The following is a 13,913-nucleotide window of genomic DNA, read 5'->3' as shown; positions in this document are numbered from 1 at the left end:
GCTGACGGAGAACTTAAAAATTATCTGTACTTATCTCTTTATAACAGGTAAAAAAAAAAAAAAACCCGAGGCCTCAAAAAATAATATGACTTGTGCAACATCAAGCAGTTGGCAGTAGAAGTAAGAAAGTATTCAACCAATTATCCCCAGTCCTGTGCAAAATCCATTCCACTATCCTGGTCAGATTATATAACGTCAGACAAACTACTTTACTACATTAGCCCCAGTGATACTAAACATCGCTGTATTAAGTATTTTGAAATTTACATGTATAGTTGCATTGCTAGTTAGGTTTTTAATAGCAGTAGTCAGAAATAGTAATAGTAGTAGTAGATAGTAGTTGTAAGTAGGTATGGCATCACCTAGCAATACTTTAAGTTCTACATATTGAGAAAGTTGAGTAGCAGTTACTTGCATTCTCTTTTTGACAGACCATTGATGAAATCGCATATCTTGATGAATTCTTACCTTCGGTTCCTGAACTCAGGTCAAGAGGATTACCAATCTCTTCTTCAAAGCTCTGGACCTGAGACATCAAAATGCATCGATCTTATTATAAATGTTTTCATAATAAATATACTTCATTTATTTAATTAACATACAATAAGTGCCTGCTGGTTACTGCTAGGAGGATTAAACATGACTTCCAAACTCAAACAGCGTATGGTCTGCTGCAGTCAAGTGGCACGTACAAGGCACCCAAAATATATATTCAAAGAGCTAAAGGGGGTCAGGAGAACGCATGGGAAGATCACTTCTGGGTAAGAGGAAGAGAGGCCCTGTCTGGAACATACGGCATTTGCACTAAAATAATAATGTTATTATTATTTTTGTAGTTTTTTTTTTTTTTTTAATTTCAAAGAGCTTTAAATATATTTGGAGAAAGTGAGCTTTTCCCCACATTTAACTTTAGCTCTCTAAGGGTTTATTTATGACTCGGTTAATTTATGGAGAGCAGTTCAAAAAATTCCTCACTCAGTTGCTCTATAAAGCTTAGATAGCTCAAAGAAAATTTGATTTTCAAATTGATAAAGCAGAATTTATTTTTAAAACTCTTTTAAAAAATTAATAAATACTCCTCTAGAGATAAGAATAAAATATTTCTTTAACAATAATAACATTGTTTACTATAGAAACTTAATACATATAAAAATTTTTTAAAGGTAGAAAAACAGTTACTGTTACTATTTGAGTTTGTCTTTGCAGGTTTTTAAAATACATTTATTCCGGATATAGCTGTGTAGTCAAATTTTTTCACTCAAAATTGAGGAGAATCTTTTTTTCCTACATCATAAAATTTATTTAAAACCACCACCTTTAATGGACTGCATGATAGGCCATATTTTAAAGTTATATTAATTGACGTAATGATTTTCCCAATGTTGGAATGTTTTCTAAATTTTGCAAATGGAAATAATGCTGAGATGATTATCCTTGTACATTAATCTATTTCTACATCATATTATTTATTTGAGACTGTTATTTGAACATTGAAAGCTGAGTCAGAGGACATATGCATTTTAAACATTTTGGTACAAGTAACCTTTAACCCAGGAAAAATGTAGGAATATGAGCATATAGCTCAGAAATGTACGAAGAAATATTTATACTCTCCTTTTAATCTTTTATCTTTTCTTCAAAGAAGTTACTTTATACTTGTAATTAGATATATTTCTTAAGTTTATTTTTAGTGGTTTTGTAACTGAAAACACTGTGTATCACATAAATTTACAAATATAATAGGAATATTATCTTGCTATGACTGTTATCATGGAGAAAAATCCAGTTAATGCAATGTAGAGTATATTCGTCTTTTGAAAAAAAAAAAAAGTCCCAACAATTAAAAATGGAAACCAGGCATATTCCTGGGTTATTCTACCTGAGCCAAAATTAATAAATTAAAAAAAATAAAACTAAAGAAATGATTATAACGTTTAAAACATTTCCCACCTAATCAAGATGCCGATTGGTAATGTTTAATAACATTACCAACTCTTACATATGATTCTAGAGCAGATTCCTATATGCAAGTGAGACGGAGGGCTAAATATGTTTTATTGTGGGCATGAAGAAGCATTCTACCTCGAGTGTACTACTGCAGAAGTTTCGTAAACATTAAATTCTCGTAATATATTTGGGGAGTAAAAAAGAAACACACTTTATCTTACTAAGTAAAATTAAATACAAAAATATGTTGATTTTTGCATGAAAAATCTATGTGCAGTTTTGCTGGAATCATAATTTCGAGGAGAAAGCCAAATATTGCCCAAATCAGCCTTTAGTAGGACTTTAGGGAAAATAATCATAGATTGATCTGGAGGCAAAATTTGGCTGAAATTACAGCTGAAATTCTGATAGCTAGATATTTAAGTACATTGGCTTATGTTTTGAATGCCATGAAAATCTGCCAATTTCACACATATTTTTTATTTCTTTTAGTTGTGTTTCTAAATTTGCCATTGAGAAATGACTATTAAATTTGGCATTTGCTCCTGTTTAAGATGCAACCTACCCAAGCTTCATTTATTCGTCCACTGGTATTGAGTAAAATAAATATTTTACCCCTAGTCTGTGTAATGAGGATGTAATGTTTTAAGTAAAAATTTTAGAAAATAAAATTCAGGTAGTGAGTTTTCTTTATATTGTTTTTTAGGCTCTCTCTCTGCCTTACACACACACATACATCCTCTGATGCATATAAATGTAGGCAAATAGTGTAGAAATACCATAAACAAAGTTGGTCATGAAGTTCAGCAAAACATTCTGTTTTTCCATGAGCCACCCACAGACTAAATTAATATTATCAAATACTCTTAATGTTAATTTACTCATTCACAAATATTTACTGTGTACCTACTACGTTCCAAAAAACATGTGTTCGCTTTCATTTATTTTGATGTCTGAGTGTTCTTTCTTCCCATCCCTTTATATACCAATATGTAGCTTTTCCTTGAATAACTGTTATTTAAGAATATTTGAAATTATGCCATATAAGTACTGACTTTTTTTTCATAGTTCTTTATGTTGAATATGATGTTTATCTCTTCCCGCATGCTCACACATAGATGACATCCAATGAACATTATTTTCTTCTAAATCTGTCTAGTTAGAAGCAGAAGAAATTTGGTAAGGGGAAAGTTGAGTCCAGCAAGGTTTGCCAACAGGCTGGAGTTTGGTAAAAATTTCTCATTTGAATCCTACATAATAGAACAGACTGACTCATGAATTGCAGATTTTCTTGATATTCTTTATAGTAATTTAACTATTAGTTTGGTAATCAAATAATCTTTGCAATATTGAATTAAAAGAAAACACTCATTTTAGTGCTGCCTATTTATCTTTGAATCAGAGCACTTGACGAAAATGTTTTTTTCTCCATTTATAATTTTTACTCATTTTTAGGCTACTGTTTTAAAATTCTGATTAATAGTTTAAGGTTCTTAAAGTAATTTTGATATAGCATATGCATACATAAAATATATACATAGGTATTAGGATATTAACAGCTATATATTTTGAGGCAACCTTTATACTTTTATGGAATATGGGGGCTATCAATAGTCATATTCACCTAGTTCTTATTCTTCTTTTAAGGTTATAATTAAACGTTTCTTCCAAGCTTCTTGAGCCTCTTAGCTCCCTGGCTAGCTAAGAATCCCTTTTCTTGCTTTCCATACATCCCAAACATGTCTCTATGGTGACAAAAAAGTTTATCAGTAAAGCTGTCACTGTCCCTACCATAACTGATTTCTGTGCTCATCCCTGCCACAATAGTGTGGTCCTCTTTAGGGTAGGGTCTGTGCCCCAGAGCCTATCACAAAGCCTCACAGTAAAGGGTTCAAAGAAGAGGTGGCCCAATGTTGGGCTCTGTGTATAAATATCCTGTCTCGCTTCTGGATAAGCTAATGCAAAAGGATGGGGGACCTTGCCTTTTTTTTTTTTTTTTGTACTTCCTTTATAATTATATTGAAGAATAGAGAAATGAGTGACAATGTACACACATACATATTTTTAAAAGACTGAGAAGTGCAGGTGAGATGTCTTCTAAAAGGGTGGAAATTAACGTGAATGGGTGAAGGCGGGGATCAAAAAGCAGAGAATATGTCTGAAATGGGGCTCGGGCTATGTGATTATCAATAAATCCCAAAGTGAACTAACAAAATTCTGGTCCCAGAAAAATCAAAGCCAAATCCCGACTTCTTTGTTCAAGGCCCTACATTAGGCACCATGGGGGAAATATTTCTCAGACACACCCCTTGATGTCAAAACCTGGTCATCTAATAGTCTAGTGGGAGGATGTCAGTTACACACACCCAGTCTGTACCATGACAAGCCCTCCCTGCCGTGACTCTGAGAATCCACTGACCTCCAAAGAAGGTAAAATGTGCAAAGTTAGAGTAGATAAATGCATCCCGCGATGCATAATAAAACAGTGAGCAAAAAGGCAAAGTCAGAAATAACCCGTGGATTCCACTGTGAGCAAGGGAAAGCAAAGGAATCAGAGAAAGCGAAGGCTGGTCTCATACCAGTTTGGTTCTGACTGAAGCAAGTAGAATGACCTTGAATGTCCTAGACTAAATAGGAGTGTAAAACAATAATGCTGCCGAGGGGTTGAAAGATGAAGTGGTTAAATGAGGGCTGGAGGCAAAAGATGCCTCCGTGAGTGTTGTTTCTCTTAGAAGCTGAGCACACGGGCACAACACTGACCTCTTCCATTTCAAAGGAGTCTGGTGCTTTGCTCGCAAGACGAGGCAAGTTCTTGAGCTTGTCAGTCTGAATTGAGTTTTCTTTTTGAGTTCTGTCCTTGACTGACCCCTCAGACACACAGGAAGGTGGAGCCTGCTTGGCTAGCACGGCTGAGTAAGGCCACTGCTTTTTTAGGGGAACTCGGGGAGGACGACAAGGTATCAAGTCATCACAGGCTCGGAGGGACGAATGCTCTGCTGAAGGAGACAAATGACTTTGGCCGTGGTTGCCTGTCCTAGCTGGGAACTCTTCTCCACACCCCCCTGGTTTTGCAGAGGTGATGGAAAATTCTTCCCTCGTCTTCAATGACTCTGCTGCTTCCGAATCACAGTCTCTTCTGGTGTTCTGCTTTGGAGCGCTCCTGAAAAGTTCACCCACTCTCCTCTGGTGCTCTTTGGCTCTACTCACTGAGGTTCTTTGCACACTTTCCCCTCCATCTTTCTCTCTGGCTTTGTTCTGCAGGGCGCTAACATCATTCAGTAAAGATGAAAAGGCAGTGGCCACGTGGTCCAGGATTTCCAGCTGTCGGAAACGGCCTGAACAATATAAAAAACACACAGTTTTTAGACTGGGTCTTTTTAATGAAACTACATGAAGGTAATTAAAACTGAACAGGTTGGTTAACACAGGGATTTTCAAGATGGGCAGGACTTTAAGCTTTTGCAACTCGAGTTTTTCTTAGTACACACCACTAATTATTAGGGGGTGATTCCCCTACATAATGAGATGTCACCGTGTTATGGGGAAACTGAATACCTTTTGTATTTAAGTTGAATGTGCATAACTATATAGATGCATATTTGCCTATAGTTTTTATGTATTAATCCATAAATCTGACAGGCAAAGATGAATCTTGAGTTTGATCTTGTAAAATAAATTAAATTAAATGTCAAAACGTGAACCCAGCTCTTTCAGATGAGATGGACTTGAAAATTTTTCCCCAGCTTTAGGCAGCAGAAATCTCTGCTGTCACCTCCATTACCTCTATCTATACTTTCACCTGAGAGGGTGGAAAAATCATAGCATGTGGAGTCGGGAGGCCCAGATCCATATCTCAGGTCCAGTAATCATTGAGAGTATGACTGCAAAGTAAGTGAGTTAATAGATTCATGGTGCTCAGCCCTGTGCCGGGCACACAGTAAATGGTCAGTTTGTTCATCTGCAGAATGAGGGTAATGATACCTGTGTTTTCACATCTTTGTGAAAACACAATGTTACGTAAATATCAGTCATTAATACTATAAATGTGCAAGACTCAGCAGGGGAGCATACTGCCTTCAGTCCTCCAAGAAAAGATAGTCATTATTTGTTTTCCAAACAAACAAGCTTCTCAACTTGTGAGTCCTTCTGGATGATCTGACCTCAATCATTTAGGCACTATATGAGTACTGACCTAATTAGCATATGGGTGAGCCCTAATGCAATAAAGGCTGATTATGGGACACGCCGCCATTTTGAAAAAAAAATTGTGAAAAATGTTTTTGCTATCTCCAGGTAATAAAAACCATGGTAACAGAAACAGAGCGTTTTGTTTTCATCACACAGTCTTCTCTCAACCTCAACACGTGGGGTCGCATAGCTCGTCGGTGGGGCAGGATGCTGTGCTGTTCGCACCCTCAGAGCAACGCTACTCTTTCATGAGCACATCTTTGTGCCTGTTTCTTTCACCTGAAAGGGGAGGATGTTGACTATTCATTCTTCTACTCCAAAAAGTGTGATAGGCTTCTCATAGAGCACTATGATATTCATTCAAGACTTAGAGGGATTCTTGGGTTCTGGTTGTTTTCAGAAGCATTCTGAGTACACTTTGCCCCTAAATTCAGTTTTAGTTGAAACTAAATGTCTTTTGTCAGCCTAAGGGTATGATTAAACGCAATTCCACTTTCATTATTGTCTTAACATCTATCCTACAGCAGATTTTTACTTAAAATGAGACAGAAACCTACCAATTTAATTGGTTCAGTCAATTCAGAGAATACAATGGTACAAAGCATTGGAGGAGTGGGTTTTGTTTTGCCTTTGGGTAGATTAAACAATGAGCCAAATGATTCTCATTTTCTCAAGTTTGAAACTTTTGTATTAACTCTGAATGAGACATACTTGTCTATTCTGTCTTTAGAACAACCAACTAATTACTATTATTCCTTGGTTTACATTTGACCTTATCTGCTTTGATGAGTCAAAAGTATACTGATGGAAATGTTGAGTAAGAATAGTTACCAGGCCGTACTGGCACAGTGTTGAGAGGTGGAAATAAGAACGGCCTGCAATCACTCGGTCCTCTACGATCCATGTGTCCATTTTCTATAAAATGTTGATTTCACAGATCAGCTCAAACACTCCTCAGATATTGGTAAGCATTATTATTCTCTCTAAAAAAAGAATCAATCAAAGAACTTGTATCTCCATGCGGCTTGGAGAAGATGACAACAAATGATATTAATTTCTTCTACAATGTAAAGAAATATTACACTGCAACACCTTCAGGTTTACATACTCAGTTTTGAGAATCTCAGTGCTGAGATTTTTAAGACCCATCTCACCCCAGGAAGACAGGGGAGACAGAAACAAAAACGAAAAATCTACAGGATTTGTTGGAGAGAAACATTTTATCTCATTTTCCTTTTAGTGAATTTATTTTTTTTAAAAAATTTATTTCAGAAATGAAATTTTGGCATTATCTTCAGTCCAGGATTCTGCAAACTCTGTCTCATGGAGGAGATTTTTCATGGCTTCTCCAAGAAGGGTTCTGTAATTCAATGATTTTGAAACACTGCACTGTACCCTCTTAGGAGCCCGGAAGTTCACCTCAACAAGCCATCTCTCCTCCACATTATATGAGCACAGTACACATATCCCAAGCACACCCTTAGTCATGTCCTACAGAAAAGTATTCCATTGACCACCAGTAGGGGAAGGATAGCAGCAGGCATGATAACTGAAAGGTTTAGGCACAGTTAATGCACACATCTGGATATATGTCAGATTAGTAACTACTACTGTTGGCTCATGGTGGAATAAGTAGTGTTCTAAGCCTCACAGGTGAGGAAATTAAGGTGTTACCTAGTGACTCATGATAAGCCGTGTCAGACCTTCCATTTCTCTGCCTCCCGTGTATGCGGCTACAGTATCTATCAGTGCTGTTCATCAGTATTGAGTTTTCTTCCTTCTGGGCATATGTTAGGATTGCTCATTCTCATCCCTTGGAGTTAAGTGTGGTCACGTGATTTATCATGGATAATGAAATCTGGGCAGACCTGACACGTGTAAATTCTGAGAAGGATATGAAAGTCGAGTACGATTCTCCATTTCTACTTTTTTTCTCTCTTTGCAACCAGTGACATTCCAGATGGTGGGGCCAAGTTCATCAATGAGGGCAACATGGAGCAGATGTCCCCTCCCCCAAACATACACACCGACCCGCCGCAGATGTGTAGAGTGGTCAAGATAGAAACTGCTCTGTGTTCAGCCTGAGACAGGGGGGTCGACATCTGCTGCCCACATCTCCCAGACCACCGCTCTCAGTACTGGGCTCATCTCACTGCTCATCGTGTGACTGCAGAACCAGCTCAAAATGACCTTTTCCTGTTTCTAACAAGATACTGAGTTGTTTTTCAGGGACAACAGACCCGAACATGTGGCCGAAGAGAATTTTACCTCCAATGACACCTGAGACCAAAGTCTTTCTACCCCATGGAACCAAAGGACCGGGATGTAACTGGAACCTGAACACGAGAATCCTTTCAGGAGCAAAGGGTCTGTTGTCCAGGAAGGTTGGGTGCCGAAGCCCCTTACCATATCTTACCACAAAAGGGTAAGTTCCAAAGCCCTTCAATTGAAACGCCCCCAACAGTGCTTTCGCATACCAGCCTGCTCCTCCCAAGCTCTAAAACCTTGTTTCGAACCCTGGATCAGGAGACAGGTTTGAGCTCTGTCACTAGCGTCCTTGCTGGCGGACCTCGCGATCGAGTCGTTTCATCACTCAGAACATGGCGTCCTAGTCCTGGCTGCTGCGTGTGACGGGCAGCGGGCCCTTGCCCAGTTAACAACCGCCACTGCTGCGATTCGGGTTTCACGTGGTCCTCACCGTACAAGTCGGGGTTCTCAATGTCCATGCGCTGCTTCTGAGCTTCAAGAAACACACGGATATCGATTCCTCTGGCTGCAGAGCCGCAGCCCAGGAATCTGGCCGGGATCTGTGTGCAGATGTCCGGCTCATCAGCTCCAAACCCCAGATCCAAGAGAACCTCCACTGGATCATTTTCCCAAAATTCCAGCCACTCGGGAATGCTGCAGTGGAAAAAAAAATATGAATATCTTTATCCAGTAATATTTCACTTAACCAATAGCCCTATTTTTTTCTAGTCACCTCGACCACCCTATCTTCCAGAAATTGAGTGAAAGAGAAATCTGAACAGACAAACAGCTGTTGCATTTTTTAGAGCTCACATATACGTGAAGGACAGTCCATCACTCCCACTCAGGGACCACTTGCCTGTACCTTACAATCAATATCAGTGACCTTATTTACGTGGCTTGCCATTGCAAATAGGCAAATGCTCCATTAGACAGGACCGAGAGATTATGGCACAGAAGCCAGGGGCAGGGCGCTGAAAACCACAGTAAAATGATAGTCGAAGGCAAGAGAAGACTGAAAAAAAAGAAGACTGTAGATAGCAGACTCAAAGATGACTAGTTTTAAGGAGTAGCGGTCTGGGGTGTGCTCTGCTGCACACACTTGTCGAGGCTATGCAAACTCTAAGGGGCGACGTTTACAAACAGTGCTTTTAGGTTCGTAGGTAGGGTTAAAGCACATTCTGTATATTTTTAGTCTTGGCTAAGAAACGAGAAGTGTTCATCCAATTACTTTATTCAGCTTTGGCACTTAAGATGATAACCTTCCATTATATGGAAACTGTATCTGTGCGTACGAACTCCCCTCCCAACCACTGCACTTCTCAGTGACTGTGCCATTGACCCTGTAGAAATCAGAGACTCTACGAGAACCGGAACCTTTGATGCGGCTTTTCCGGGTTCGCTTGGCTCTTTTGTCGATGTTCGTTGGCCTTTACTTCACATGCAACACGAAGGAGCTTGTTTGAGATAGGATAACTTTACTTTCAACACCCCATCATTTAAATTGGATGAATTACAATTCACTTATTTGACCGATCACACGTTCATCACCAGCCACCTATAGTCTCACCAGGCAGGTACTTACCAGACGCCACCCAACAGCTCTTTGACACTTTCTAATGCAACATAGGGATCTGGTGCTTTGCTGGTTTATCAAGGAAGAAATGACCAGCCATGACCCTTTACTGTGGGCCTTAAATGGCTCGGCTTGGATGTCTTATTTACTGAAAAGAATTGGAGGACTGAGAGGGTGCCAATCGCTTGATAATTTAATATAAAGAGGTTTAAGAAAGAAAAACAATTTTTTCAAGAAATCTAAATTGTGTGTGAAAGATTTAATCTGTTGTCTTATTGACCTCGTTGTACACATTTTTATTCTACCTGTTTATACAAATATTTGTTAAACAGGTATCATGCCATAGGCTCCCTGCTAGGCACCCAAGGCACAAAGGCTCAGTCTCATGGCCAAGCATGTAACTATTGACTGACTTGTCATTAAACGTATTTCCAGTGCCATTAACTATTTTTTACTTATATTTAATTTTGCAAGAAAAGGTGAGTATCTTTATTCATTAATAGTACACTTAACCAAAAATCCCTTCTTTTTCTAGTCACCTCAACATAAAATATACTCACGTTGTTAAAAAATTGAACTATTACACGTAAGGCTCTCTCTTCCCTTGGCCATTTATAGGTATCTTTACAGGCATTTTCCTGGTTAATTACATACATGCTTTATAATTTTCACATGTTTACTCTGTAAATAAATAGTAACATACTCTATGTATCTTTTTGCATCTTACATTTTTCCTCCTAAAACTATGACTTGAGGATCATAAGTTGGCATATATATATTCCTCTTGTCATTGTATAGAATTCCATAAAATGGAGAGCAAATAATTTATTTGGACATTTTCCTCAATGACAGATATTTAGCCTGTTTCCAATTTCTCTGACTTATATTGTTCTTGCAAACTGGAGTTCAGAAATCCTTCATTCATTCTCTCATCCATCCATTCAACCAGCACCTACTTATAATTTCCTAAAATCCACGGTGGCCCAGGATAATACTCCTGGGCACACAGGGCCTGAAAATCACATACCTCTGTGGTATGCCTGCGGCAGAGTGGCAAGAGTTGAAACTGGTCCCTCTGGATAGGGTAGGAGTTTCTGAAAACTGGTGCAGGGATCTGCAGTGGGGGTTGGGGGGGATACCAAGGATGAGAAATGTCGGTTTAGATGGTGCCTTGGGAGGTCATCGATTATCTTTCCTTTCTAGAGCCAACATTTGCATCTCCTCTTCATTTCTAATAATCCCGTAATGGCCACACCTTAGAAGAAGGGCAAGCTGCTCCTCTTTCCAAGAGTGTTGTGTTACAGAAGGTGTGAGAATTTAAGTGTTAGGTGCCTGCTAGTGCTCATTATGAAGGTGACAGAATGCCTCACTTTTGACAGATGGCAAGTCATTGGGGAACCTCTCAGGAAGATTCTGCATTAATTCTCATAATGGTGAAGGATTTCATATTGCATGGTTGACAATCTCTAAATGCTGTCTCCAGGCTCCCGTGGCCAACCATATGCAACAGTAACAAACTTCCTTACAAAAACCAGCGTCACTCTATCCAAAGACATCTGCATTGCAAGCCATTCGAAAGTGTTTCCAGACAGAATGGACCCCGTTATAGTTCACTTTTATATAGCTCAGATATACCATAGCTGCATCTAGCCTCATCAAACAGAACAGCCAGTGGGCATGAAATTGGAACTTATCGAAGGATACAATGTAAACATCAGTTTTCCTTAAGAGATGGTAGCTCGGTTCACCTTGGTCCTGCCAGCTATTAGTAGGACTAGCTCGGCTCTGCCTCTTTGTTCAATTGTTTCACTGCATTAAGGTCAAGAAAGTGCATGGTTCTGAATAATAGAGACTATTTCAATAGACAGTTGAGCTTACTGGGGGCCTTGGAGGCAGGCAGAAGATAGCTTTTCCTTCATTGCCTCACCTGCCGTCATCTTTGTTTCATTTGGGGTTGGAGGGCCATCCCCTATTTTTTAATAGCTGCCCAAAACTTCACCAGCTTTGGGTCCAGGAGAAGCCATATGTCATCACGGTTCTAAGCAAGCCACAGGAACGCGAGTGAGTCACTAACCATGGCTCTTATTTTCCTCTTCGATGAAATGAAAGAATTGCCTGAGAGATGTCTGTGGTCCCTATGGCTCCGTGATTTTGTGAGTAGCAAAAACCACTAATCCTTTAAGAGGGAAAAACTATGACAAAGTAGCATTTTTTTTTGGTGTGAATTGGTAGGAGTCTGGGGAATACAGTATTGAATATCTGGTTTTTAACTAGTTGGAATTATCCTGAAAATGCAAGAGCGTCTGAATCACGGGAAGCAGAATTCGCAGCCTTAAAAATCTCAGTCTAATGTAACGGTTCTTACGTTAGAGCACACCTCAGAGTCATCAGAGGGCCCTGCGAAACTGCCGTTCCTGAACCCTACCCCCAGATTCTCTGATTCACAATGTCTGCGGTGGGACTCGAAAATCTGCAGTCCATGAAGGTCCCAGGTGATGTGGATGCTGCTGTTTAAGACCTAGTCTTTCATCCCATGAAGAGGCTCTCACTGCTTTCTACCTAACAGTGGAATTTCTACGTGTTATTTTCCAGCAAATAGCGTGATGGTTGATAACACAGGCAATATAAAAATAGTTGGCCCTTATGAATAGCTGAATTATACTTGAATGCCATTTAGGCACACGTTTTAATTAAACTTCCTCTCCCACAAGTCAGCATTCATTGATTTAATTTGCTCACTCCTTCATGACATCTGAAGACATTCTATTTCTCTCAAGGTTAGCGAAAACATTGTAGGCACTGTGGCTAACCCAGTGACACGATCTCAAGACCCATGTCATTATTTAGAAGCCGCCTCACTTCCGTTTCGAGCCGTGGCTGAAGAGAAGTCACCCCGATTCTGTCGCCTACCTCAGGTAGTCTTTCACAGTCATTTGAACCATTCCTTGCTCATGCAGATTCACTGCAACGACAACAACAACAAGGGAGAGGTGAACTTAATTTTCTTTTGTCTCACGGAAGACTTTTTTTTTCATCCTTAAGTAAACCAACATGGGATTGAACGCCATATCTGAGATTCTACAGATCTGAGACACAGGCATCTCTGTAGTGAACGAGACAATGTAATTAATGGCTCGGTTGTGTGGCCCTTGCTCAGCGAAGAGAAAAGGCAATGGCAAATGAAATGGTCAGCAAAGGTTTTGTAGAGAAAGCAGCACTTGTCTTGGATTTTTTCCCCCACCATGAATCTTTTATTATTATTATTATTATTATGGAAACATAGGTTAACGAAATCCAATAAGTTTCAAGTGTACGATTCAACAGTAAGTCATGCATACATTGCATTGTGTGTTCACCGCCCATAGTTAGATTTCTTTCTGTCACCACATACTTGACCCTTTTTACCCCGTCTACCTCTCCCCTCCGCCTGGATATTTAATAATTTCCAACCATAATTTGATGGTTGGAAAAGTGGTGTTATCGCGCATGAAGGGTGTCTGTGGCGAGTGCCAAGCACAGTGACAGGGCCCATCTGACTAGATCATAGGGGACTTCGGAATTCTCTCTCACAGTACGTAAGAGTGGGAAGCAAGGGCAGGGACAGGCAGAAAGGACACACGAAGGATCCAGTGTTTATGTAACATCTTCCATTCAGCTGTATCATCTAATCCTTATCATAACCTTACAATTTAGGAGCTATTCTCATTTTTCAGATACAAAAAATGAGACTCACATAAGTTGAGTCACGAGCCCATGATCACACAGTCAAAAGCAGCAGATCCGGGAATTCATCATTACCGTTACTACTGATGATAGCGATAACGGTTACTGTTCATTGGGCATTATCTTTGTGTGAGCCAACGTGCTAAGCATGTTACGTATATAATCTCTTTTAGTTCTCACAGGAAATTCATGACATGGGTATTATTAACCTCCATTTAATGAGACGCGAACT

General features: G+C 39.4%; 1 protein-coding gene across 4 annotated transcripts in view; it reads right to left on the bottom strand.

Moving 5' to 3' along the window:
• Positions 1 to 13,913, bottom strand: part of ITPRID1 (ITPR interacting domain containing 1) — a 94,497-nt gene that overhangs the window by 46,694 nt on the left and 33,890 nt on the right. For all 4 annotated transcript variants that reach the window (XM_036230465.1, XM_036230462.1, XM_036230463.1 and 1 more), the window contains exons 5-9: positions 12,869 to 12,920; positions 10,986 to 11,072; positions 8,834 to 9,036; positions 4,708 to 5,282; positions 469 to 526 (exon numbers count right to left, since the gene is read on the bottom strand). In XM_036230465.1, coding sequence (XP_036086358.1) covers positions 469 to 526; positions 4,708 to 5,282; positions 8,834 to 9,036; positions 10,986 to 11,072; positions 12,869 to 12,920 — 975 coding nt within the window. The remainder of the gene's footprint in view (positions 1 to 468; positions 527 to 4,707; positions 5,283 to 8,833; positions 9,037 to 10,985; positions 11,073 to 12,868; positions 12,921 to 13,913) is intronic.

Source organism: Rousettus aegyptiacus, unplaced genomic scaffold (assembly GCF_014176215.1).
Source record: "Rousettus aegyptiacus isolate mRouAeg1 unplaced genomic scaffold, mRouAeg1.p scaffold_m13_p_13, whole genome shotgun sequence".
NCBI lineage: Eukaryota > Metazoa > Chordata > Mammalia > Chiroptera > Pteropodidae > Rousettus > Rousettus aegyptiacus.
Note: the sequence above shows the minus strand (reverse complement) of the source record. Positions and strands in the feature narration are given on the sequence as shown.